Below are 26,062 nucleotides of genomic sequence, written 5' to 3'. Positions count from 1 at the left end.
GTCTAGAGTGAGAAGGAGGAAAGGATAGGAATAGGAGAGAGGCCAGGGAAAGAGGGGGAGGACAGAGTGGACCGCCTTGCCTCATACACGGCTTTGATGGCCTCCGGGATCTTCCAGGGCCAGCCTGCTCCCACTCTGCCGCTCACAGCCACCGTGTACCCAGGGCGTCCTTGGTGCGTGTCCATGCTGAGCCTGCACAGGGGTTACTGCACCAAGCTCTCATCCCACCCAGCGTCTGGGCACTTGTAGTGTCATACCCATGTCACAGGTGTCATACCCTCATCACAGGGGAGTCCCTGAGTTTCCAGGATTTGACGTGAAATATGCAGAGGTGCCCGATGCCCGATTCTGACCTCGGTCTGTTTGGCTGGAGTCTGCTTTTCCTGGCAACTCTCTCAGCTGCCAGGCCTGGGGAGACCACATGGGGGACTGGTGGTCAGGAGGCATTGGTTGCCTCGGTTGTTAGAATAGTGACAAACTCCCAAGTTTTAAACTCTTCCGTGTGCTTCCCAAGTGCCCTGGCTACCCAAAACCTTTTCCAGGACCCTCTGGGCTTCATCAGGACCCAGCAACTAAGGGGTTAATATTCAGCACAGTAGGCAGTGGCTGGTCATCAGATGTGGAGACTGTCCCCGGTTCTATGTGTGATAACTGAGTCATTTTGTGCCTGCACTGCACGTGTGTGTGTGCGTGTGTGTGTCCACGTGCGTGTGCCCATACACAGAGCAGTACCAGGAAGGACCGTCCCTGCTGGGCGCATTCCCTACTCATTATTTTCGGGGCTGACTCCACCCACAGAATGGGTTGTCAGAGCAGGAATGTGTGCAGGGCCTCCCCAAAGCGCCACTCACAGGGAGCTTTAGTTTTTCCCTCTGCCTCTTTTTTGCCATTTTCACCACCTTCTACCAGTGGTAGAGCATTGAGCAGTTTCCAGAATGCTCTGTGTAGGCCACCTTATCCACTCTTCATGGGAACCCATCCAGGAGGGATAGCAGATGGTTCTAAGCTGGGTGACCATGGTCCTCCTGGGAGTGCCAGGGAGGAAGTTTCCCCCTTGCCAAGGAGGCTGGCGTGGCAGGCTGGGCCACAGGCCAAGCCAGCAGGATTGCTACCCTCTCCCATACCTGGAGAGAGCCAGCAACCAGGAGCCTAGAGTCCACGGGACCATCAGGCCCCATCAGGCTGGTGCTGGCCGTCAAGGGTCCAGGCTGGAGCTCCCGGGGTCTGAGGTCCAGGTAGAGGCCTGTGTTTAGATACAGGGAGATGCTTGTGAATCTGTTCAGGGATCAAGAAATTGTCAGTGCTCCCAGGAAGTGGGCCCCAGTCTGTGGTCTGGTCAGAGGGCCATGCCAGCCAAGGTGGACATGGGCATCCACGGAGCCACTGTGCAGATTTCAGGACCAGAGGCCCAGCCAGGCTGGCAGAAGTGTCGACATACTAGCTGACACTTGTATTGCCCTTACTGTGCCAGACATGGTCTGAAGTGTCTCTATGATATTCCTGTTCACCAAGAGAGGAGACCAAGGTGCTGAGCAAGGGGCCCAGGATCACATAGCTGGGAAGTGACAGAGCCGGGCTGTGAGGCCCTGAGGCCCCCTGCTCTCACTCAACCATCCTACGGTGCATCTGGGGGCTTCCTAAGACTCAGCCCCAGCACTCTGGACGCCACGCTCAGAGCTGTCGGCTCAGTGCTGTCCCCTTTGCTGCTGGTCTTTTATTGCTTCCGGTCCTGAGCATGACTGAACAGGGAGAGATGGACAGGAATTAAGGCTCAGCTCACTCAGCAAGATGTAGTATTGGGAGAGGACCCAGGCATCCCGATTCCCAGAACCAAGCTCTCGGTACCATGCCCACTGGTGTGGTGTAGAAACCCCCTGGAGTCCACTGATGGTCCATTTTCTCTCTTAAAAAGCAATAGGCTTCTCACACCTGGAGACGTGTTTCCTCCATCCCCTTTCCTAGGGGCCTGTGCCCTGCTGCACAGCCACCCTCAGGGAGCTGGCACTAAAACCATCTGTCTTTCTGATCTGTTTGCAGGCCTCTGGAACTCACCAGTGGCAGAGATGAGATCTCCTTGCTGGTGGAACAGGAGTTCTTGAGCCTCACCAAAGAGCACCTCATCCCAGTCACAGAGAGCTCCGGGGAGCTGAAGGCACCCGGCAGCTCCCTCGAGGGGCCCAGGCAGCCGGCTCCCTGCCTTCTTGTGCCTTCGCTGGTGGCGGGCAGCAGTGAACGCCCAGGAGCCTCCATCACTGCCGGTTACAAGCTCCTGGAGCCAAAGGTGGCAGTGCCCATTATCGGCAGCCGACAGGACTGCAGTTCCACCATGTCTACGGTCACGGGCACCCTGCGTACTGCCAAGGTCAAGAGTGCCAAGGGGACAGAGGACAGGGGCAACAGCCTGGGGACCTCCAACTCGGAGATCGGCAAGCTCCTGGCTCAGTTCCCACTGAAGTCCCCGGAAACGTCCAAGGCCCCCGACAACAAGACGGTGTTGGAGGAGAGCACGGCCATCAAGGACTTCCTGCAGAGCAGCATGTTCAGTGGCCCTGGACCCGGGGAGCCCGCGGAGCTGGGCCCATTCCTGCTGCCAACTCCCCCGCCTCCTCCAGCGCCTCCCGACAAGCTCGAAAAGCCCCCCAGACTCCCTGCTCAGAGGAAGCAGCTGCCAGTGTTTGCCAAGATCTGCTCCAAGCCCGAGGCTGACCCTGCCATGGAGGGGCACAAATTGATGGGTGAGTGGGGCTGGGGGCAGGGCTAGGGAATGGGCCCGCAGGGGAAAAAACAACTTACCGGGCTGCGTCAGGCACATGCAATGTCTTTGCGCAAAGTAGGACGACGTGGCCTCGCTGGTGAGCACAGTCCCCCGGTACAGGCTGTTTTCAGTCCCCACAGGCCTCCTCTGCTGGATGTCCGTATACAGGGCACAGCTCTTGTAAGCAGATACAGTGGCTCTGAATCCAATGTGGTTTGGGAAGAGGGAGAGGCCCATTGGGTAACTGACTGGGTTTTTTAATCCACAGGCACCCAGAGTACACTGAAGGAAACATTTATCCTCGCTGGGTCCAGGGTGAAAGTGCAGTGTGAGGACTTTAAGCTGGAGAGGAGGGAAATTTGATTGGCTTCTCATGAGGCTCCTGTTCCAACCATGAGGCTTGGTCCCCTCTCTGTGGGGCAGGAGGGTGAATGTGTAAACTCTCCGGGTGCAGAGCAGACTGCTGGCTGGCCCTTTAAAAAAGTGCATTCCCACTCCTGAATTGAGGAGTTCGCATCCTCCGCAGGAAATCCAGCCGCCTCCCAAGTTTCCCCCACCCCACTCCCAGGATTCTGCCTTTTGTGCCTGTTCCGATCCAGCCACTCAGACTGGATGGTTCCAAGAAGGCAGACTGATGGCAGGGGCCTTTGCCTGCTGTCAACAGTCACCAGGAGAAAACCAAAAGAAAAATTCCCCCCAAGCTGTGAGCATGGAAGGGTAATGGAGAGATGCCTGTGTTGGGAGGGCCCAGATCCATCTTCCTAAGAAAACGGGAACACGGTCACCCTAAAGAACATTCTGTGCTCTGGAGCATTGGAGGAAGGCCAAGAACTCTGAGCTGTGGACAGCACGCTGGACTCTGGGTCTTGGGCAGGCCTCTAGAAGCCCGAGGACTCTGGGGATGATGGGCTGTACATGCGAGAGGATGGAGGCCTACCTGGGAGAGGGGACATTCCTTCCACCTTCTTCTGCGGGAGAGAGGCGTGGATGTCTCTCTGTCGGACGAGGCTGCTGGGCTGGAGGCCGTCCTGTCCCCTCCACCCTCCCACCATTTGTGTGTGTATGTGTGTACAAGTGTGTGGGCAAAGGTGTGCCAAGGGGAGCTTTGCAGGTGTGAGCGTATTTGTTAGAGAAAATGCAGGGTGGGTGCATCTGATTGTGACCGTGTGTATGTGTTTGTGCGTGTCCATTCCCTGTGTGTAATTGTGTGCACGTGTGAGTGAGCCAAAGGAACGACAGGCGGGAATGTGTGTGGGTCTGTGTACACAGACGTTGGAAGAGGGAGCTTTGGAGATGAGTGAGGGGCATGTTTCAGGCAGCTGGGTATGTATGTGTGTGATGGTGGGTGTGGGGCCTCTGGGGAGGGGACTGGGGGCTACACTCACAACCAGACAAACTCTTGGAAGAGACTCTAGGGACGTGTTTTGATAAAAATGGCATTTTCTCCTAAATTGGCTCAGGCTAGAGCAGCTCGTTCCTTTGCTGGGATGGCACTAGGAGGTCAGGCCCTGTCCTGTCCAGACTCAGCCCCAAGGCCAGTGGGCTAATGGGGCCAAGAGTGGGTGGGATGACATCCACTCCCAACAGGTAGTACTGGGCACAGGTCCTCTGGTCCTGCCGCTACCAGAAAGATCCAAGGTGCCTGCTGTGTGTCCAGCGCCATTTCCCAGCCAAGCTCCATGGAGACCAGGACCTCCTGGCTGGGGAAGGTGTGACGATGTTGAGGACAAGGCCCTCTTCCCTGCTTCAACCAAGCAATGCCTTAAAAAATTTATATATGTATATAGATTATATATGTGCAGTTATATATATATATATACACACACACACACACACACACACACACATATATATATATATGTATTTTCCCCCCCATCATACTTAATTTTGTTGGAAGAAAGAGTTCCATTACTCAAAAGGAAATACGGGTGAAAACCACTGCTGTAGAGGATCCCATGATGGTCCAGACAGTGTCCTAGCACTAGGGGGACACTCGGTCTGTTTGGAGAAAGATCTGAGCCTGGCGCTGACCACATCCATTGCCTCACTGTGTCTCTCCAATGCTTCTGTGCCTTTGCCCACAGTCACCCACAGCCCCTGGTGTAAGGCCTTGCTGAAGACCCTCTTCCTTCTGGAAGCCCTCTGGTCCTCTCAGACAGAAGCTGTCTTAGCCACCTTCTTCTCCCACGGTGTCCCTCTGTCACCTCATGGTTCCCATCTGCCTTGTCCCAGAGCTATTTCTGGGTCTGTCTTTCTCTTCCTCCTTGTTTTGAGCTCCTGCAGGGCCAAGTCTGGCTCTGACTCACCGCAGTGTCCCCAGGACTCAGGTCAGAGGCTGGCGCTGACGAGAGTGCTAAATTGCCATGATGATTTAGCAAGAGGAGAGTCCGTGATGAGGGACCAGACGTGTGTTCTGTAGGAGTATGTGTCCCCCCACTAAGCCAGGTGCTCCCTGAAGGCAGGAACTGTGTCCAAGTCAGCTTTGTATCTGGGACCTTTGTATTCCAACCTATGGAGGGTTGGAAGGAAGGGAGGGAGAAAAGAGGGAGAAAGGAAAGAAAAACAGTAGAAATGAAGGAAAGGAAGGAAGAAGGGAGGGAGTCAGGGAAGGAGGGAGGAAGGAAGGAAAGAAAGAAAAGATAAGAAAAGAGAGGTAACTGGAAGGAAGGAGGTTTGAAAGGAAGGAAGGAAGAAAGGAATTATGGAAGGAAGGAAGAATGGGTAGATGGAAGGGAGGATGAGTGGGTAGATGGAAGGCAAGAAGATAAGAATGGATGAATGCATGCATGTGTGCGTGGGATGGGGAGACCATAATGGGCATTGGTCAGTGAAGCCTTCAGGGATTGAACTTGGGTTGAACTTGGCTGGGAGATAGAGCCCAGAGTGGTTGGGGCCTCAGATGTGCTCTGGAGGACCCATCACTTAGTCCACAAGACAGTGCTCCCCGCATCCAGCACTTGGCCTTCCAGAGTCATTGACTCAGTTTCCCTTCTGCTGTAGAACGGAACCCTGGCGCCAAGGAGCTGACCAAGGGTCAAGAGAGCCTCTTTCTCAGTCAGTGGTCCCAGAGACGGAAGGACACCTGTGGTAAGGAGGGTGGCAGTGACCCCATGGGCTCTACGTCCATGGTCCTGCCAGCCAAGAAGCCTGCCTGGCCGGCCAAGAAGAACCTGCTCTGTGAGTTCCTTGGGGCCACCAAGAACCCAAGCAGGCATCTGAAGCTTCGCAGCAAGGTGGAGGTGGACGGGCTGGAGCTGAAATGTAAGCTGACCCTGCCCAGAGGAAATCTGTAGAGGAAGGGATTTCAGAAACCCTCAGATGTCCCTGGAGTGGCTCTGCCATCAGAGGGCTGTCTCATCCATGGGCAAGTTACTGTCTTTCCCTAGTCCCATAAAATGGGGGAAATGACTTCCTGTGTCCCCTACAGGGAATACTATTGCTAGAGAAATGCAGTTGACTTTCAGGGGTCACATGGGCATTATCGGTGGTCCGTTTGAATATAGCCTTGACTCAGCATGTCTTATATCCCCTCAAGTGGCCCAAACCAAAGAAAAGTCCGTTCTTTGAGATTATTTCTCCATTGAGATTATTCATGTGCCGGCTTTCTCTCCCTTGTGCTTCTCCAACTGTTTTAGTGTAACTGCCTTTCCCCCTGAAAATGTGCCAATAAGGGGAAACTGACACCCCAGCTCAGACTGTATAAGCCCACAGAGCATATTGTACAAGGAAAGAATCCAGGATCCATATCCTAAAACAACTCAATCACATCTCATTCATTCAGACTAATTTTGGGTCCCATCATACTGAATTATGTAATATTTTAAAGTATTTTTTTTTTTTTTTGCGGTACGCGGGCCTCTCACTGTTGTGGCCTCTCCCGCTGCAGAGCACAGGCTCCCGACGCGCAGGCTCAGCAGCCATGGCTCACGGCCCCAGCCGCTCCGCAGCATGTGGGATCCTCCCAGACCGGGGCACGAACCCACGTCCCCTGCATCGGCAGGCGGACTCTCAACCACTGCGCCACCAGGGAAGCCCTAAAGTATTTTTAAAAAAATGATTCCAACATACATACAACAACCTGCACCAGGTCCTCACTGTTGCCAAGTACATGTCCTCAAGGGGTTGCTTTAATAATTTGATAAGAATGACTTCCAATGGCATAGCAATTGTTTATACCAAACCGGATTTTTCTAAAGCACTTGAAAGAATGTAGTTTTGTAAGTCGGTGAGATACAGCCCCAGCAATCTGGTTTGTTGCGTCGTCTTGCTAAACTGCCTCTTTACTAGTGAATGACGGAGAGATGCTCCCTGCCAGACCATGCTGGGATTTTCACCCCTTCCGAATTGGCAAGGTGTGAACTAACGATGTTTTCCTAGAGTTGGAAATGCATCCAAAAGTTGAAGAACCCTCTGGGAGCTTTTAAAAGACCTAACCTCTGAGAACATTAACCCCCTCAGGCAGTCATGGGGTGGAGGGCGTCCTGGCCCCTCCCTTCCTCAATCACAGAAACGCTCTACGTCTCCTGTGACTTACAGTTAACCCGCCTGTGACGGGGGCCGACAAGAACAACCTCGAGTACACAGGGAATGTGTTCACCCCATGCTTTGCCACCACCTTGACCTCAGCGACCCTGAACCAGCCGCTCTGGCTCAACCTGAACTATCCACTCCTGCCCGTGTTCACGAATCCCTCCACCTTCCCCCAGTACCAGGTGAGTGAGCGGATCCTGGGCCTGGCTCTCCGGTGGCCGTCCACGGAGGAGCCTTGGTTCAGGAAGCCTAATTCCCAAAGAGCCCTAGACTCGTTAGTTAATTTTTTCGTCGGGGCCACATCAGACCGACCACCCGGTACACGTGTGGACACGTGCTCGTGCATGTGCGTGTATATGTCTCATTTTCCTTTGTCTGAATTTCAGTTCACTCTGTACCGTGTCTTCCAGAGCTTGGCTGAGTTTGGGCCTGTGAAGTACTTGGGCTCCCAGGAGAGGATGATAGCATAGTCCTTGTTTCCCACCACCTCCTTTACAGTTGGATGACGTGTCCTAGGTTACTTGGGACAGTCCCAGTTTAGGTCTTTAGTCCCAGCATAATTATTAACTGCACCCCCTTTCACTCTCAGGTGTTCTGGTGCAGATGACAAATTATGTGGCCATTTTATTTCAACTACAACCCGGCTTCTACCGGCTAAGATGGCTTGACACACATTCTTGGTCTTGGGCTCATAGCTGAGGGGCCAGACACAATGGGATGGAGAAACGCTTGCAGGGTGGGAAATTTTACTCACAGACTTTTTTATTCAGGGAAAGTGTAGTTTCTTTAGTTTGTCTACTTAACTTAATCTCCCTCAAGAGCTGCCACCCACTGGGTAGATAGAAGAAAAAAATCAAATAAATGTTCACTCTGGTTTAAACCACAGTCTAAACCAAGAGCTTAAACAGTCCCTTTAGGTAGGCTCATCTCCTCCAGGAAAGGTGCTCAGTGTCTAAGATTTCTCAGTGTTCTGTCTCCTCCATGGCTCCTTTCCAGAATGGTGTGCAGGTGTATGAAAGGGCCAGGTTCCTGGGAACCTGCTACCCCAGCCTGGCCTGGCCAAGCCCGGAGAGGGCAGAGAGAAGGAAATCCACCTGAAAATCGACTCATCCTGTCTCTGTGCCCCTCCCCCTCCCCCTGATCCACCGGTCCCACGTGTCACCTCCTCCTTTACAACAGAGCGGCAAGCCTCACAGCTTAGACATCCTGCACAGAAGGTGGATCTTCTCTGTTCCACGTAAAGCCCCTCTAAGCTGGCCCACCAGGCTTAGCCCCTGATTTAAACAGGATTTAAACAGGAACTAAAGTAAAGGAGTTTAGCATGGTCTCTCTTTTCTTCTGCCAAGTTTTGTTTTCAAGCCTTTTCTTGTTTGCTAAACAGAGCAAATGGCCACACTCTCCTCACAGCCCACCACTGAGGTGAGACGTCATAAGGAGTCATGATCCACGGGAAAATCCGAGCGCGTCCCTCCCACGTCTGTGATATGTTGTCCTGGCAGAGGTCTCGAGAGAAATGCCCTGTCCACGTCCTCAATGATTCACCAACTCTTTCACTGATGTTCCTCCACCCTTGCTCACTCACTGTGCAGTCATTTATCACCTAGTCCCTGATGCGCTCATTTGTATTTATTTATTTCCTCATTCAGTTAAGTAATTAAAAAACAACAACAACAAAAACCCTTGCTTCACGCTGAGTATAGGCCTTGACTCAGGTGAGGTGATTCCAAGATGACTAGGAAGCTCGGCGTCCAGTACGAGTCAGGGACAAATCCAAAGCCAGCATGGTGCGCCCCCCACCCCTGAGAGAGAAACAATTGCATAATCTTATTTGGTATAAACCGATTCACTCTCAAATGCACCCACAGGGCTCACCATGTAAAGCTAATTTGCAATGGTCTGTTTTGTAAAGAGGGGCTAGTTTCTCTCTGCTACGTGAACTTCTTCTGACTTGACTTTTGGAGTGGGTGAGAGTTGGACGTATTTTTCCAGCATGAAGTCCTTTGTCTTTAGAGATGCTGATGTGTGAATCACAGGGCTGACTCTGAGCTTCCTGGGCCTCTGGGCAGAAGGGCCCTGGCTGGTAGGGCCCCTGGGTCCTATGCAGCAGCTTAGACACTGAATAGGCCCAGGTGAAGTTGGCTGTACACACGGACACTCCCAGGTGGTCACAAGGGACAGGGTAATTTACCTTCTCCCAGGTCCTCATGGTCTCATAATGCCATCAGGCTTCAAGTCGGCTAATCAAGAGGCCTGATATGATAAAAAGAAAGCAGGTTTTAGAATCGTCAGACTTGGGTTTAAGGGAATTGCGTTGCTTCCAAGCTGTGTGGTCTTGGGCAAGTTACTCAAATGCTCTGAGCCCTGGTCTCCTCACCTATGAAATGGCCTCATAATAATTACAGCAGCAGCAGCAAACACTTGAGTCAGTTGTCAGGTTAATGGAGTCCATGCACGGGAAAGGGCTTTGTAAAATCTCAAGTATGATATAGATATTGGTTATGATTACTTTTCAGCCCTGATCTTCCTAGGAAACAGTGTCAGGGAGCTCAGCAGACCTTGAGAAGGCACAGAGGAGAAATGGGGAACAGTCTATCCTAGCCTCTTTTCCTGCTCGGTGTTAAGAATAAAAATGAGGTCCCGAATCCAATTTACTCAGAGCTCCACTGTGGACGGACGCAGAGCCGTGGAAGACTCAGTCCCCAGCACATGGGAGCTCCGGGGGCTCCTGGGCTGCTTGACACAAAGGAACTCTGCTCCCAATTAGGGAGGGAGGGCACGTAGGAAGAGGCCGTGGCCTCAAGCAAAGAGGAATGAATGTGTGTTTACCCTCGCTTGTGATTTTACAGAATTGCAATTTGAACAACTAGAAATCTCCTCCAGGTCATACAGTGTGCCTCACACTGATGAATACAGCATCATCTCCTGAAAATCCACCCCAGGACAGAGCGGGGACAGGCGGGTCATGGATCCTAGGGGTAGCCTCACCTAGGCGGGCGTGGGGAGGACGGCGCCCTGGGGGGGTTGGCTGTGGAAAGCAGAGCTGAGCGCTGGTGGGGAGGGAGTGAAGCAGAGAAGGGACACTTAGAATGTGGCCTTGGAGCCCACTGGGGGCTGGGAACAGGCAGGGCGGCTCCATCCGGCTGACACCTCTGTCCCAGTTCAGGCCACGCCTGGGGTCACAGGCTGGTCGTGGTGGTGAGTGGGGCTGCCTTGGCAGCAGGGCTTGGAGGAAAGGCGAGCAGGTGCACTGGTTTCAGGTGAAGGGGTTGGTGGATGTGGGAAAGGCCCGGCCACGGTCAAGTGCAGGTGCACAGGGGAGAGCAAGGAGGGCCCTGAAAGGACGTGCTCTCTCGGGGACGTGGGGGATGGGCGCTGAGAGAGCTGGGGGGCTTCCCCAGGACCCCACACCAGGGATTCAGAGCCTTTCAGGAGGAGCCCATGGGCTCTGAGGAAGTCGTCAAGGGCAGCCTCAGCCATCAACACTTAGACGATTGGCACAAGCCGAGCCTGGGATGGAGGCAGCATCTTGGGGCATGGAATCTTCTGGAAAGACATGCGGTCTGGGCGGGGGTTGGGGTTTTGAACTGCATCTTAGGGGGTTCTTAGGGGGTAACTCTGGATTGGCAGATAGAAGCAGCCTGGGACTGGAGGGGTCATGGGCTGACCCCATCCACAGTGGCAGTTCTGCTGTGTGTGTGTGTGTGTGTGCGCGCACATGGACACTTAAGGCCACCCCGGACAGAGCTGTGAATAAAGTTTCTACTTCCCGTCGGGCTGAGCTGCCAGGCAGCCTCTTCAAGTGGTGGGAGTAGCAGGGGCAGGGGGTGACAGTGAGAGGTGGTGGCAGAATCCTTACTACGTGCTGCACTGTTCTGAGCCCTTTAGATGGATTAACTCATTTACCTTCACGTCAGTCTTCATCATCAGGTACAGACACAGGTGTACGTGTGGGCAGATAGAGGCACAGAAGCAGAGACCAAAACTAATACACCTAGGTTCATAGCTGCACATTTGTACACAGAAACACACAGCTGCAGACACAAATGGAAGCACACGTGCAGATGTGCTTAAATAAGCATGGAGGCAAGCTAGCACACACATGCACACAGACGTACACGGGTACTTCACGTCTTGGGGCAGGAATGGGGTTTGGGGAAAGGCACTTAGGACAGCAACAAAGATAATCTGGCTGCCTTCACAGGCTTTGCAGGCTTGAGCACACACAATTTTAGAGACAAGGGAAAAGGGGCTCCGAGAGGTGAAGTGACTTGCCCAAGGTCACACAGACACTAAGGGGCAGATCTGGAATCAAGAGGCAGGCGGGTTCCTAAAGCTCTTGCCTTAAATATTCACCAAAAAGCCTGTGAATCCTGCTAACCAGGGGCTTCCTGTGTGGTGTGAGGCGTGCTGCTGGCTCGACCTGACTCCAGCTGGACTAGGCAGCTGGTGGGTCTGGCCAGTAGTGTGGTGGGACGGACTTGAACGTGTCTGGAGGTCCAGGCAAGGGAGCTGGAAGCTGAGTTGAGTGGCTGCTGTTCTCTGGCTGGGAGCCCACCGCCCCACAGCACTGAGCCTCCCCCTTCTCTCCCCAGGGCCTGTACCCACAGCAGGCAGCCAGGATGCCCTACCAGCAGACCCTGCAACCCCAGCTGGGGTGTTACTCCCGACAGGTGAGTAGCTGACCTCCTCGCCTCTGTCTCAGCTCCGCAAAGGCCTTCAGGTCAGAAGGATGTCTGTTCCCTTGTCTTTGTCTAGCTGGTCACCAGCCACACTTTCTGGCCCTTGCTTGACCCCAGAGTACAGACAGAAACACCAGCATGCATGTGGACACAAACCAGTGTCCCCAGGTGATAATACTAGCTGGCACTTACAGAGCCCTTACTGTGTGCCAGCACCTTCTCTAAGGGCCTTACCCGCATTAATTTAACCTTCAGAACGACCCTATAATCTACCTTATAGATTAGAGATGAGGAAACTGAGAGAGATTAAATAATTTGTCCAAAGTTATCAAGTTAACACATAAGTTAGCTTTTACTGTGGCAACAAATGGCCTCAATGTCTCAGAGGCTTTCAGCAATAAAATATTTATTTTTTTACCCACGGGTCCACAGGCTGGCTGAGCAGTACTGGGATTGGGTTCAGGCCTGTTTCACGTGTCCCCCTTTTGGGCCTGTGCCGAAGATACAGTCACTTTTGCTCCTGCCATGCTGGATGGCGGAAGGGCTGAGCAGAAACACCCAATGTCTCTGAGGGGCTCAGCTCAGAGCTGGGACATGGTAATGTACACCTGCCTTCCACGGGCCAAAGCAAATCACATGGCCTGCCCAGCATCAGTGGGGCTGGGAGTCATATCCCTTCCATGTCAGTTTGTCAGTTAAAATACCAGACACCTAGCTAAATTTAAATTTCAGATAAATGGTGAATAATGTCTTAGCAGAGCTATGTCCCAAATACCACATGGACCATACTTATACTAAAAAAAAGAAAAACTTGCTGTTTATCTGAAATTCAAATTTAACTGGGTGTTATATATTTTTGTTGGCTGAACCTGTACCCTCTACTCCCATGCATAGGTCGGGGGTCAATATCTACTCGACAGTAGCACAATGGCAGATTGGGGGTTGACCGTGAGCCGCCTGGCTTCAGGGTCCATGTTCCCAATAACTGTGCCTTACTGCCTCTCGTATACAGACACACAGAAATACGGTATCAAAATAAAGCAGCAGAGACAAAAATACAAACACACACCCAGACACAAATAAAGGTGCAGTTATAGACGTGCATGCCAAGCTGCATGCGTGTGGGCCCACGCACACACACACAAAACAACACTTCCAGAGGTTTGGAGGATCTAGGGGCAGGGATGGGGGTGTGAGGAAAGGAGCTGAGGACCAGCCATATTCTCAGGCTGGCCTTGCAACCCCACAATCAGGTGGACAGATCAAACCCACACTCAAACCCGCGGACTCCTCCACCACTCCTCCCTCCCTGGGGAGCCCTACCCTTTCTCTGCAAACTGCACCTCTGACCTCTGAAGGATGTTAGAATGTTCCAGAAGGTAGAGAAGGGCCCATAAGTGTAGGTTACTTTCTTACGTGGGCCAGGACTGCTCTTTCAGCAGTAGGAGTTTTTGCGTCCTGCGATGATGAGGCAGTCAGGCTCACAGAATCTCAGTCTCACCCCCTCCACCCCACGAGCAGTGATTCCATCCACCTAGCTCCAAAGTGAATGCTTTTAGACAAAGTTATGTAAGTGCATATATTTGAAACAGTAATATAAAAACCTGGTACACAATTTTTAAAATCTTAGAGGCAATCACTGTGATTAGTTTCTTAGGTATCCTTCCAGTGATATCAATTTATACAAGCATTTTTATACAGATGTGGCATTCTGGGCACACCGCTCTATCATTGCTTTTGTCAGCAAAGAGGATTTCTTGGAGATGGTTCCAGAGCCCTATACCCAGCTCTGTTTTATGTGTTTTATCAGTGACATGTAGTTAGGATACAGTTTTGCATAAAGCTTGCATAAGCTCTAGGAACCATATCTTCTCTTTCATGTCAGTTTCCTCCCAGGTCCAAGACTGTCCCCTCACTGTGAAAACCAGGGTTTTTTTTTTTTTTTCTGCCACGCTGACCCTCTGGTGTCTGTCTTGGGAGGTGCCTTCCTGGGGTCTCTCTGTGAGCCCTTGGCACTTTCTGACCTTCAGCTCACCCTCTTGGGGATTTGGTGCCCATGTCCAGTGTCACCAGATCCTACCTGTCCACTGGGGGAAAGATGGGGAGGGCCAGGAGGGAGGGACTCAGGCTTCCAGAGGGAGCAGGCATAGCGGTGCAGTCCAGGGCCGTGGGCTCTGGGCTTGCCACGCTGGGGATTCTAACAAATCTCAGACGCTTGGAACACTTACTGAGCAAGTTGCTTAACTTCTCTGAACCTGTTTCCTCATCTCTAGAATGGAGATCCTCATGGTCCTACCTCACAGGGCTGTTTGGACTTTAAATGAGAGAATCCACATGAAGGGCCTGGCACACCCTTGGTATCACTTAATAAGCGCTAACCTTTGTCATCTTTTTAAATTAGATAAGGGTGTGCAGGGTGAGAAAGGGCAGTCAGTACGCCCAACCCCTGAGCAGCTTGGACTACAGACTTGCTATTAAAGTGGAAATCCAGAAATTTCCCGAGTTTTGACCGAAACACACAGGAGGATGGATGTCAGCTCCACACAAGACATTTGGAGCTGTCAGTAGTGGAATACAGCGCTCGCGATGTAATGAGCTCCCTGTCATTTTAGATATTCAAGCAGACACTTAGCAGTCTCTTCTTTCCTCCCTCCTCCTCTCTGTCTCTCTTTCTTGCACTTATCCATTTAACATATATTTATCGAGCAGCTACTGTGTGACAGGCATCGTCTCAGGGCCAAGGATAAATCAGTAAATAAAGACAGGTGGGCTTCCTGCCTCATCAGGGGCAACATAGTATGAGCCCTGCTTCTTGGTGGGGGTCTGATCCAGGTGGTCTCAAACCCAACGAGTTCCTACTTTTCTTAGGGTTTGAGCTCAATCGCAGTGCCCCCATTTGGCCTTTCTCCTCACTCACACCGCCCAGTACCATAACCACCAGCCACGTTTGGCTATTTACATTGAAATCAAAGCTAAGTAAAATTTGAAATTCAGTCCCACTAGCCGCATTTCAAGCGCTCAATAGCCACACTTGTGTCTGGTGGCTACCATATTGGGTGGTACAGACCCAGAAGATTTCCATCACCCGTCACAGGAATTTCCACTGGGCAGAGCTGTCTTGGACTTGGGGTCTGTTGAGATCCTGAGCTAGAAGCCAGGGATGTATACATCCCAACAACCTTTACTGAGATGGTAAAAGACTTAAAAATGAACCAGGGGCTTTTGAGATGGTTATTGGCTGAGGGTAAGGCAGGGGACAGAGAAGAGAATGGAAATAATATTCCTTTGCTATTTATTATGTGCCAGTCTCTCTACTTATTTCAGCGGACTCAGTCCCCATACAATGGAGATAGCATTTGCCCATTTTATGGATAAGGAAACTGAGACACAGATAAATTAAATAACTTACCAGTCTCACATATAGAAGCTGAGCCCTGTGCTTCTTCCCTGTCCAACACATTGCCTTCTACGCACCCCACAGTGACTGAGGGGCACAGGGGCTGAGGGGTGGGGCCTCAGGTTAGGGTCAGGGCTGGGGGACTGTGATGTTCAGTGGCAGCGGGCTCTGCTGGACCTCTGTCCTCTCCTCCAGCCCCTGTCTCCTCTCTGCCATGCAGGTGATGCCGTACAACAACCCACAGCAGATGGGACAGCAGATTTTCCACTCTTCCTACAACCCCCTGCTGAGCTACATCCCCTTCGTCCAGTCCAACTATCCGTACCCTCAGAGGACACCTCAGAAGCTGGCCAGAAATCCCCGAGACCCTTCCCCCATGGCAGGAGATGGGCTGCAGTACCCCTTCCCCCAGGCGTATGGGTGAGTCCTCAGCCCACACTGGAAATTCACCTCATATCCCGAAAGCTGCTGGAGAGGAGAGGTGGGCGCGCTGGGCCTCACTGCTGCTCTCTTGGTACATATATTCCTTGGCTGTGGGGAGGGCAGACCCTGTGCCTTGTGGGTCCCGGGTGGAGCTGATGTGGAGGTGAGCCTGATCTGGGCCTGGGGGAGGGCCCTTCGGCAGGCCCAGTCGGGGCTGGGGTCCTCAGCTTGGTGCGGAAATACAGCCGCATGGCCAGTAGTGGAGGAGCGCACCACCCATAGCAGGTGACAGGTAGTGGAGCGGGATGCATATGCCTTTCCCCATCTGCCTGGTTTCCAGCAGGCCACGGCCAGGTAATCTTACAGCTCTTTCCCCCACTTACTGCCTCCTGAGCTCCTTGCCAGGCTAATCCCTCCAACAGCCCAGTGAGTTCGCAACCGGCCCTGCTGAAGGGCCTCTCACTGTGTATCAGGCTGCTTACGCTTTTCCCCCAAAATACCCCAAACAGCGGAGGAGAGGAGCTTAGCAGCCAACAGCCAACACAGACTCAACATTTTAGCTGACAGTTCCATGCAAACTTCTCATGCCGGTCAGTGAGGAATTGGTGTTTGTTGTTTTAATGTAACATCGCACAGCTGGTCATTCCCACCCACCAAACCTTCTCTGCTGATGCTCTGCAAGGCGGGTGGTGCCGGGTCAGTTCTGAGAATCCAGGTGTCCCAGGCACATCCCGGGGAACGTGTGCTCCAGCTTGAGAACCTCCCTTTACAGGATTAGGACCAAACTCCCCAACCTGACATAGATTCCCTTCCTCCCCATCACAGCCCCTCACTGTAGTGTCTGTCAGCCGGGTGTCCTGGACTCGGACCCTTTCAATCAGTGTTTCCCATGAATGTCCTGATAGAGGGATAAATGCTGGAAAGAGGTTTCCAGAGTCAGGTCTGTTTGGGAAAAGAAAGGTAGAAACAAAGGTAAACAGATTTCTTAACTGTTGGAATTTGCAGATTATTTCATTTACTAGGGTTCATGGAGAACATTCAAGAAGCTGGTCGATAGTGTCATTTGAATATAAAACCATGACCCCTTATTTCTTTTTTTCTCTTTTTCTTTCCCTTCCTCCATCCCTCCCTCCCTCTCTTCTTTCCTTCCTTCCTTCCCTCCCTCCCTCCCTTCCTCCCTCCCTCCCTCCTTCCTCTCCTTTTTCCCCTTTTCTCGTAGAGCATATCATGATGTGTTCCTCCAACGCAGCCTGGAAAGTGCTGTGTCAGTTCACATAGTTATGGTGAATTTAGCCTGTGGGGCACCGTCCGTGAATAGGACATGGTTCATCCCTTCAGAGATGAGAGTGGATGAGAGGGGACACGATGATATTAATGCCGTGACAAAGTGAAGGCCATCCAAGTGTCCCGAGGACAGAGGGAGGATCCCTGCTGGGTGCGCAATGAGAGCTGCAGGATGGGGAGGGTCCAGTGAGCAGCGACTGGGGGAATAAGGCCCTCAGGTGGGAAGGTGCGTGGTGGGCTTGAGGCCTGCAAAATAAGGGCATCTGGTTGAGGTATTAGATTTATCCCTGAACAAGGTGGAAAATAGGAAAAGGGAGGCTGGACTTGGATTATTAAAGGCTCTGACTGGTAGGCCTGGGGATTCAATGCGGATTTGTGAACGTTGCAGTGAATTGATGGGCCGGAGGGGAGAGAAACGGGAGGGAAGAGAGGGCGTAGTCTGGAGGTGACTGCAGGGTCTGTAAGAGAGGTTCTCACCTCCCCGGAGGTGAGAGTAGATGAGACTGCAGAGGGAAGATAGCCTATCTGCAGGCCAGCAGACGTGCCCCTTGCACGCTGCGACTCTGGGCTCGAGGGAAGAGAGAGTTACTGCAGAAGCCAGAGCCTGCTGTCCTTGGGAGGCAGTGTGGTCCCAAGTTCTCAGCACTCAGCGGTCGGGTAAGCACTGATTGGGAACAGTGAGAGCCGAGGGTTGGGACCTGGTCTCTGGCTGTCTTCAGAGGGGCAGGAGCGGAAAGGAAGTGAGCAGGAGACTGAGGAAGGAGCAGCCTTAGAAGTGGGAGAGAGCCTGCAGCCAGCTGGGGACACCGTGGGCGAAGGAGGAGAGTGACGGGGAGTAGCGGCAGTCAGCGCCATGGAATGGTGGCCTGAGAGGGTGGAAAGACCGGGTAAGTGAGGTCGGAAAAGCGAGGCAAGGAGTGCAGGCCCGTGTCCCCCAAAGTGATGATTCGTTCATTCAAAAAACATTTGTTGCATCTTCTGCGTGCCCGGCACTGCTCTAGGCACTGGTTACTGGAGTGATCAAGACAAAGTGTTTACTTCTGTCATTCCAGGAGGAGAACTAGACAATACGGAAATAAAGAAGCATCACACATGTCAGGTGCAAGGGATAAGCGGGGAGGGAATAAGGGACCGCTCTGCAGCCGAGATCTGAATAAAACGAGAGGATGAGCCATGTGTATATATGGGTGATGAGCAGTCTGGGCAGAAAGAATAGGAAGTGCAGTGGCCCTGAGGTGGGAAATGTAGCTGGGGCACGGTGAGTGGAGGAGAGAGAGCGGGCAGAATTGAAATCGGAGAGGTGGCAGGGCCTGGGAGGCGAGGGAAGGAAGAGCGGCGGGAGGCCATGAATGTCCTAATTCTGTGTAAGGAAGATGGTGTTGATCGACATACGAAGAGTGGGCTGGCTGGTGAGAGCTGATGGAGGGGACCAGGATGGGAGCCTTTTTAGCCAGCCAAGCAAGAGGTGCTTGTGGCGTAGACTAGGGCAGTGACCATGGGAAAGAGGTAAGAGAAAAGATGTGGAGCATTTATTTGCTTGGTAGAACTGATGGGAATTGATGATGGTTGGACGTGGAATGAGGAAAAGAGGGGAGTCGAGCGTGAGTCCTAGGTTTTTGACTTGAGTGTCCAGATGATTGGCAGTGCCAAAATTCTAGAGTCCAGATGACGATAACAAGGTTCTGTTGATCAGGAGTTTGGTTTTGCTTGTGTGAAATTTGAGACGCCCGTTAGACACTTGCGTGGAACAGTTGATAGGCAGTGGGTGTCTGAGTCTGGGGCTCAGGGGAGAAGTGGTGGCTGATAATATAAATCTGGGAGTCATTAGCATATAAATGCTATTTAAAGGCACGGGATGGGATGAGATCGCCCGGGAGCACATGTACATAGATGTCCAACATGGGTCTCCAACATGTAGAGGGGTTGGGGAGATGGGGAGGCACCTGCAAAGGATCTAAAGGGTGGGAGGAAAAGCAGGAGAGTGTGGAGTCAGGGAGCCAGGAGAAGAGAGGGAGGGATGACAGTATGGCAAGAAAACCTGGGCACTGTAGGATGGAATGTAGGGAGCACTGGGCACAGGGGTGGAGTTGAGGTTTACCAGCTGTGCTGGATGGAACAAGGTCCAGGAGAGGCTGCCTGGGTCAGGGAGGGGTACAAGGGCGTAGGTGGAGAGTTTAGTCTGGGAGACCAGGGGCCTCAGTGCTTCCTCTGGGTCAGGAACCAAGAGACTAAACTGTATGAGGCGGGAGAGGAAGGAGTAGGTGGCCTCCGTGTTCTCAGGAAAGGAGGAGGGGGGCCCTTCCTGCCCTCTGCCAAGTCCGTTTGCCCACATCCATCAGGGCAGGATAACAATACCATGTATCTTCCAAAGAACAATAAATCTGAGAGTTAAAAAGAACGCAAATGATAATTACACTGGAATTATTACTGGACAGTGTAGAAACCGTCCCAGGCAAACCAGGACCGTTCACCATGCTCGTGAGGCATGTTAAACCCCTCTTCTTCCTCCAGGAAGCCTTCCTGGATAACTATAGTCCACATGGATTACCTCTTTTCCTGGCCCTCTAGTTTACATCCTGTCTAGACCATGCCCTTGGCAGTTGATCTGATCAGAATTTCTCCTCATGAAGGGCTCAGATGTGTGGGGTGTGGCAATCAGATACAAGGTGTGTCATGAGTAATTTGTTACAGGTAATTATTAAATACTCGAGTATGGGTTACAGCCTTTATTTTATACATGAGTAGAATTCAGAGTGTCCTTATGATAACATCACTTTTAATCGTTTCTTTTCCAATATGATTTTTGAAAAAGAGCAGAAGAGGTGGGGTTACCACAGACATTAATTGCTTATCGGGCACCTACCTGGTGCCAGGTCCTGGCCTGAGTGCTGAGTGTCAAATGGTGAACAAGTCCAGACAGCGTCCCTGCTCTCATGAAATTTATTTTTGTGAGAAGGGACTCAAACAACCCAAAGCCTCGCTTGTCCATGGCTGCTCACAGCGAGCAACATACCAGCTGAGGCATTACAAATTAGTGCACTGGTTTGTTCCCATTGCTTCTTCCCCTCCCCCCCTTTTTTTGTTTCATCAATTCATGGGAGGGCGCCACGAATGTGAGCATCTTCTGTAATATGCTTCCGCCCAGCTGAAAAGTGACTGAGAATCCCTGGATTAGACTCTATCTAGCTATTTGCTCTGTCGCAATTTGTCTTGAGCTCTGTTCCATTCCCTCGGAGTATCCTAGCAGATGGGGAAAGAAATTGCAGTAGGATCCCAAGTGTGAGTAAATGATTCCATCTGGAGAGGTTGGGGAAGGCTTCACAGAGGAGATGGCTTTTGAACTCTCTTTTGAAGTATGAATTAGCAGTGTGCCAGGGAGAAAAAGCAGATGAGTGTGTTTTCCTGCTCTCGGAGGGTGAGGCTCAAGTCTTCTCGGCACTTCCTTCCCTGAGGGTCTAGCAGAGTTCCAGGCAGTCAGGGATGCTTCAGTGCTTACTTGCCAGGTTGGTGTGAAATGCAGGGTCTGATCTAGCTTGGTGCTGAGAAGGGGATCAGGAACCCTGGGATTGTCCGGACTCTGAGATCTCACCCTAGGACGTGGCCATGAGCTCTCTGATGTTGTGGAATTTCCTGAGGGACACACAGGGTCCTCTAAGGCAGGTAGAGGGGCTACAGGCCCACAGGTAAGGTGCTTAGATCCAGACAGGCTCCTTAGTCTTTGGTCTTGGATATGGAGAGAGCATAGGCTGGGTGGAAATAGCCCCTACAGGCTGCCAGGGCCTTCCTGACCTAAGGAAGTGGCAGAAGAAACTCTTTATTGTCCTCCAATTGTATCATTTCAATATTTTATTTTCCCAGAGCCAAAACTTTTTACATTATTGCTAAAGCTTTCAGCTTTCAAGCCTGTCATGGTCTTCCCAGTCTTTGACAGCCCCAAAATTAATATACTACTTTCCCTAATATCTCTGCCGACATCAGGAATTCTATCACAACGTCATTTTCTTTCTCCTTCAGGTTTGGCTCGACATCCGGTGGGCCCCTGATGAACAGCCCCTATTTTCCCTCTAGTGGGAATGGCATACATTTTTAGATCTCCTTCTCATCTCCCTCCTCCTACCTTAGCCCTTGGAGCAGGGCTAAGGGCTCTGGAATTCTGGATTCTGCAACAGCTTGGTATGAAGTTTGGAAAGCCAAGGTTCCGACCAGGTCACAGACAGAAAACAGCGAGGCCAGGCGCATCCATGGACCAACACTCACACACACACACACACACACACACACACACACACACTCACACACACTCACACACACACACACAGCACAGACTGCACACACACCCCTCGGATTCATACTCACTTGCTCATCCACATATGCGTCTGTATTTAGCTAACATGAGTGATTTTTGTTTTTGTTGTTGTTGGTAAAATAGACATAAGACACTTAATTTAGAAAGTTTGTATTTTCTGATAAAAGTATGAGCTGCTTGAAATGAAGTGTGCCTGTTACTTTCTGTAATGTTCTGCGTGATCTTCACTGCTCCTGTTTCCCCCATGAGGCTCAAAGTTTACTGAGGACATGAAGAGACACCACGGGCTACAGTCCTCCAAATGCTGCTCTATAAATAAGGGATCCCAGGGATTATACACTTGAGGGCTTCTCTCTTCTCTTCTGTGATCCACTCACTTCTCAATAGCCCAGTTTATGCATCTCTGGAATTGATGTAGAGGAAGTACATCCTGCCCTGCCCTATCCAGGTGGCGGTTACAGAAAAAGTCTCTCTTGGACATGAGATGGGAAAAAGTGGCCTGAAAATCAATTCTAAAAATAAACCTGAATGTGATAGACTATAGCCAGTCATTGTAGATCAATGCCAAGCTAGAGGTCAATCTCAGAACTGCCCCCAATGGCACTGTCCCTGGATCATTCTCAATCAGCTTTTATCAGTGACTTTAAGGAGGACATTGAGAGCATCTTGATCACATTAATGGAGGACACAAATCTGGGAAGAGGAGATGGCCTGAGTCAGTGATACACATATACCGTAATTCTCCTACACCCATGGCAGGCATGATTAAGCAGCTGATCCCCTGAGCCTGGACAAAGTCACAGAATCATTCTCCCTAAGGTGGTCCCGGCAGACATTACTGATCAGGGACAGTCTATGAAATGAAACCCACGTGCTATCCTCTGGCAAACCATCATAAGATGAAATTTAACAGAGGTTTAATGTAAGGACCTCCTCTTGGGTCTAAAAAATGAGCCATGCACATACAGATGGACCAACATTGTCAGTTCTAAGTTGTTGTATTACCAGTCCTGTTACTCATATGGAAGCTCGGGCCCACCCTGGCTGAGGCCAGTGAGGGCTAGGTCTGGGGAACGTTAGCAGCCCCGTCCTGATTGCAGTGAGAGGCTAGGGCTCTGTACGTCACCAGTGTCTTGGGATGACCTCAAGTCCAGGGTTCACAAGAGCATTTCTCTTGCCTTCACAGTGTGACACAATTGGCCTTTCTTCCTGGGTCCCTGGAAACCAATTTCTCTCCCAAGTTCTCTTAGGACTTATGCCTTCTCCTTTCTCCATAGTCTAAGTCTAAGATTTCCCCCTGAGTTCTTCAGCCCCTTCCCCCAAGGCTCACCCCACTTCTAGCACATCGTGTTTCTTGTTGATATCCTTGGTTAACAGTCTAGACTCTCCACTGACTGAGAGACACTGGTTAGAAGTTCTCACCAATGCAGGAGCTCTTTTGTTCCCCAAAGGGCTTCCTCAGGTTGTACCTCTAGGTATTAACCCAGGCTGGACCATAGTTTACCACCCTCTCTGGATCTCAGAGTGCTTGGGGGCAGGAGAGAATAAGGGAGTTGCCCTTGGTCAGACAAGGGATCTTAGCCACTTTCCAACTCTGATGTTGGGCAGAGAATTTAACCTCTCTGAACCTCAGTTCTACTAATGGTAATGTTAATAGTTCTGAGGATTAAAGGATAATGTAGTCTTAATAGAGGCTTAATGTGTACTTCATGTACACTTGTGGTTTCAAGATGGTGAAGATGTTTCTGTCCCTTTTCTCTTGAAATTTACCCCCAAGTAAGAAGGAGAGTGAAAACATCTATACAGAGCTTCCCTGGTGGCGCAGTGGTTGAGAGTCCGCCTGCCGATGCAGGGGACACGGGTTCGTGCCCCGGTCCAAGAGGATCCCACATGCTGCGGAGCGGCTGGGCCCGTGAGCCATGGCCGCTGAGCCTGCGCGTCCGGAGCCTGTGCTCTGCAATGGGAGAGGCCACAACAGTGAGAGGCCCGCGTACAGCAAAAAAAACCCAAAAACAAAACATCTATACGAACTCCATTCTCAATGAAATTAGGAGAAGCCAGCAACTTCATCTGCTGCATAAAAGGGCAGAAGTGTGGTGGAGGAATGGTAATGCCTTAGCGGAGGAGGGGAAGAGCACGTTGAAATGTCTGCCAATCAACAAGAAGCAAACCATTTTTCCCTGCAGAACCTGAAGTTCTCAGGGGGTGCTGGATGCTGAGGATGGAAGATGGGACTGAAGAGAGATGAAAGCAAGGGGCTGTTATGAGAAGTAGCTCCTATCCTGGCCCCACAAAGCCAGGCGCCACAGACAGTTCTGTAGGAGATAGGAGGTACTTTCTCTGGAGGAACATACAGACCATGCATAAGGATTGTGGAGATGAGGGTACTGATGGAAAATGGGCATTAAGTGAAATACACATCCACACCCAAGGCCAGCAGCTAGACTTTACACAAGAGGCAGGAATTTGGAGGGTTCTCTGAAGAAAATGAAACGCCCCAAAGGCACTTGGAGGTACCAATGAAAATTACCCTACGATTATGCCCTTTCACAAAGAGCTTCCAATCAACTTTTAAAGACTTAATGTTTAATGGAAATGGACAATCTCCAACAAGAAAGACACAGATCAAAACAGAGGTAAGGGTGTTCGCTGGTGGCCTAATGGTTAGGATTCTGGGCTTTCACTGCTGTGGCCTGGGTTCAGTCCCTGGCCAGGGAACTGAGATCCTGCAAAGCCTCACAGCCTCACAGAAAACAAAGGTTAAAAAAGAACTAAAAAGAGCGTAACAGTCTCAGGGAGCTAAGAGAAGCCACTTTATTTTAAAAATAAGACAATATGCCTTATGATTATTTTTAAAAATCAGAACAGAAAAGTGCTTTTGAAATTAAACAGTGATAGCTGATTTAATTTTTTTCAGTGGAAAGGGTTGGAAGCTAACATGAAAGAGATCTTCTAGAAAGGAGAATTTTAAAAAGACACGGGGATGGATTATAGGCGATAAAAGGTAAAATGAGAAGCTCAGTCCAGGAGACCAAATATCTGGCTAATAGGAGTTCTAGGCAGAACAGTGAAAAGAGAGGGGAGGGAAATATCAATAGAAAAACGTAAGAAAATTCCCCAGTTTGAGTGGTCCAGACCCGTGCTCAGAGAAGTGAATGAAAAAGGTCTCCATCAAGGCATATCATTATGAAATTACAGCGTATCAGGGATAAAGGCAAGATTCTAAGGTTTTCAGAAAATCCCACTCAGATACAAGTGTTCATGAATGAGAATGGCATTAGATTTCTCAACAGTAACATTGGAACCTAGAAGATCCTGGGACAAAGCTGTCACAGCTTTGGGTGGAAATGGCTTTTAATGGAAAATTCAAAAACTAAACTCTTATCTGTGAAGGTAAAATGAAGATGTTTTCAGATGTGCAGAGTCTCAAAAAATTTGCCTCCTTGCACCTTTGTCAGGAAGCTCTGTGCCCCACGAAGACAAGAGGGTAAACCAAGACAGAAGACGTGGATATAGAAAATAGATATCATCAGTTGGGGGGAGGCCGAGGAAACTCTTGGGGTGATGAAGAAAGATCTTAGCTCAAGAACCATGAAGCAAAGCCTGAAAAGCCACTACCACCACCAGTCCAGAATAGAGCAGGAAGTTGGAGACCTCAGATAGGAGGTGTCTGGGGGCGGGGGGCGGGGGGCGGCTAAAGAAAAAGAAAATGATAGATCATTCTGACAGAGTTGACTGTGTGAAAAACTGTGTTGAGAACTGTTTTATAGTGGTTGGTGGGGGAGGGAAGATTTAGCTATAAATTCAAATAAGAAATGAAACAATTGTTATTAACTTGTCAGTGAACAATATTTATGTGATCATAATAGTAAAAAGCCCAAATATGGATTTAACCAAAATTAGTGTGATAAATATAGTGGGAGGATGGAGGTGAAGAAAGGGATATGAATAGAGCTAAAATCCTTTTATCATAATAGAAAATCAGTAGGTGAAATCCCAAATGGATGATTTGAGAGATAGCAGAATTCCCATAATTATCTGGAATTCTGGAGGTTAATCCCAGAGTTAAAGGGCCAAGAAAGTTGAAAGAGTTATCTATGAGAAGCAAGATTGGTTTGTGAGGGATGGAGGTGTGGGGTTCGCTGCCTTGTTTATGACTCTTTTAGCACTATTTGGTTTTTTTCTTTTTTTGAAGTACAGTTGATTTACATGTTGTGCCAATCTCTGCTGTGCAGCAAAGTGACTCAGTTATACACATACAGACATTCTTTTTTTAACATTCTTTTTCATTATGGTTTATCACAGGATAGTGAATATAGTTCCCTGTGCTCTACAGTAGGACCTTGTCATTTATCCATCCTATATAAGTTTGCATCTGCTAATCCCAAACTCCCAGTCCTTCCCTCCCCCACCTGCCTCCCTCTTGGCAACCACAAGCCTGATCTCTATGTCTGTGAGTCTGTTTCTGTTTTGCAGACAGGTTCATTTGTGCTATAGTTTAGATTCCACACGAGTGATACGGTATTTGTCTTTCTCTTTCTGACTTACTGCACTTAGTATGATAATCTCTAGTTACATCCATTTTGCTGCAAATGGCATCATTTCATTCTTTTTTTATGGCTGAGTAATATTCCATTGTATCTATGTACCACATCTTTATCCATTCACCTGTGGATGGACATTTAGGT

At 50.4% G+C, this 26,062-nt stretch overlaps 1 protein-coding gene across 1 annotated transcript in view; it reads left to right on the top strand.

Annotated features, from left to right (window-relative positions):
* CUNH1orf94 (chromosome unknown C1orf94 homolog) overlaps positions 1 to 21,158 on the top strand; it is a 36,121-nt gene extending 14,963 nt beyond the window's left edge. The window contains exons 2-7 of the mRNA XM_024765318.1: positions 2,038 to 2,735; positions 5,756 to 6,016; positions 7,292 to 7,467; positions 11,878 to 11,955; positions 15,582 to 15,781; positions 21,083 to 21,158. Of these exons, the coding sequence (XP_024621086.1) occupies positions 2,038 to 2,735; positions 5,756 to 6,016; positions 7,292 to 7,467; positions 11,878 to 11,955; positions 15,582 to 15,781; positions 21,083 to 21,158 (1,489 nt within the window). The remainder of the gene's footprint in view (positions 1 to 2,037; positions 2,736 to 5,755; positions 6,017 to 7,291; positions 7,468 to 11,877; positions 11,956 to 15,581; positions 15,782 to 21,082) is intronic.
* The last annotated feature ends 4,904 nt before the right edge of the window (positions 21,159 to 26,062 follow it).

Source organism: Neophocaena asiaeorientalis, unplaced genomic scaffold (genome assembly GCF_003031525.2).
Source record: "Neophocaena asiaeorientalis asiaeorientalis breed wild unplaced genomic scaffold, Neophocaena_asiaeorientalis_V1.1 scaffold409, whole genome shotgun sequence".
NCBI lineage: Eukaryota > Metazoa > Chordata > Mammalia > Artiodactyla > Phocoenidae > Neophocaena > Neophocaena asiaeorientalis.
The sequence above is the reverse complement of the archived record's forward strand: the minus strand, read 5'-3'. Positions and strand labels throughout refer to the sequence as shown.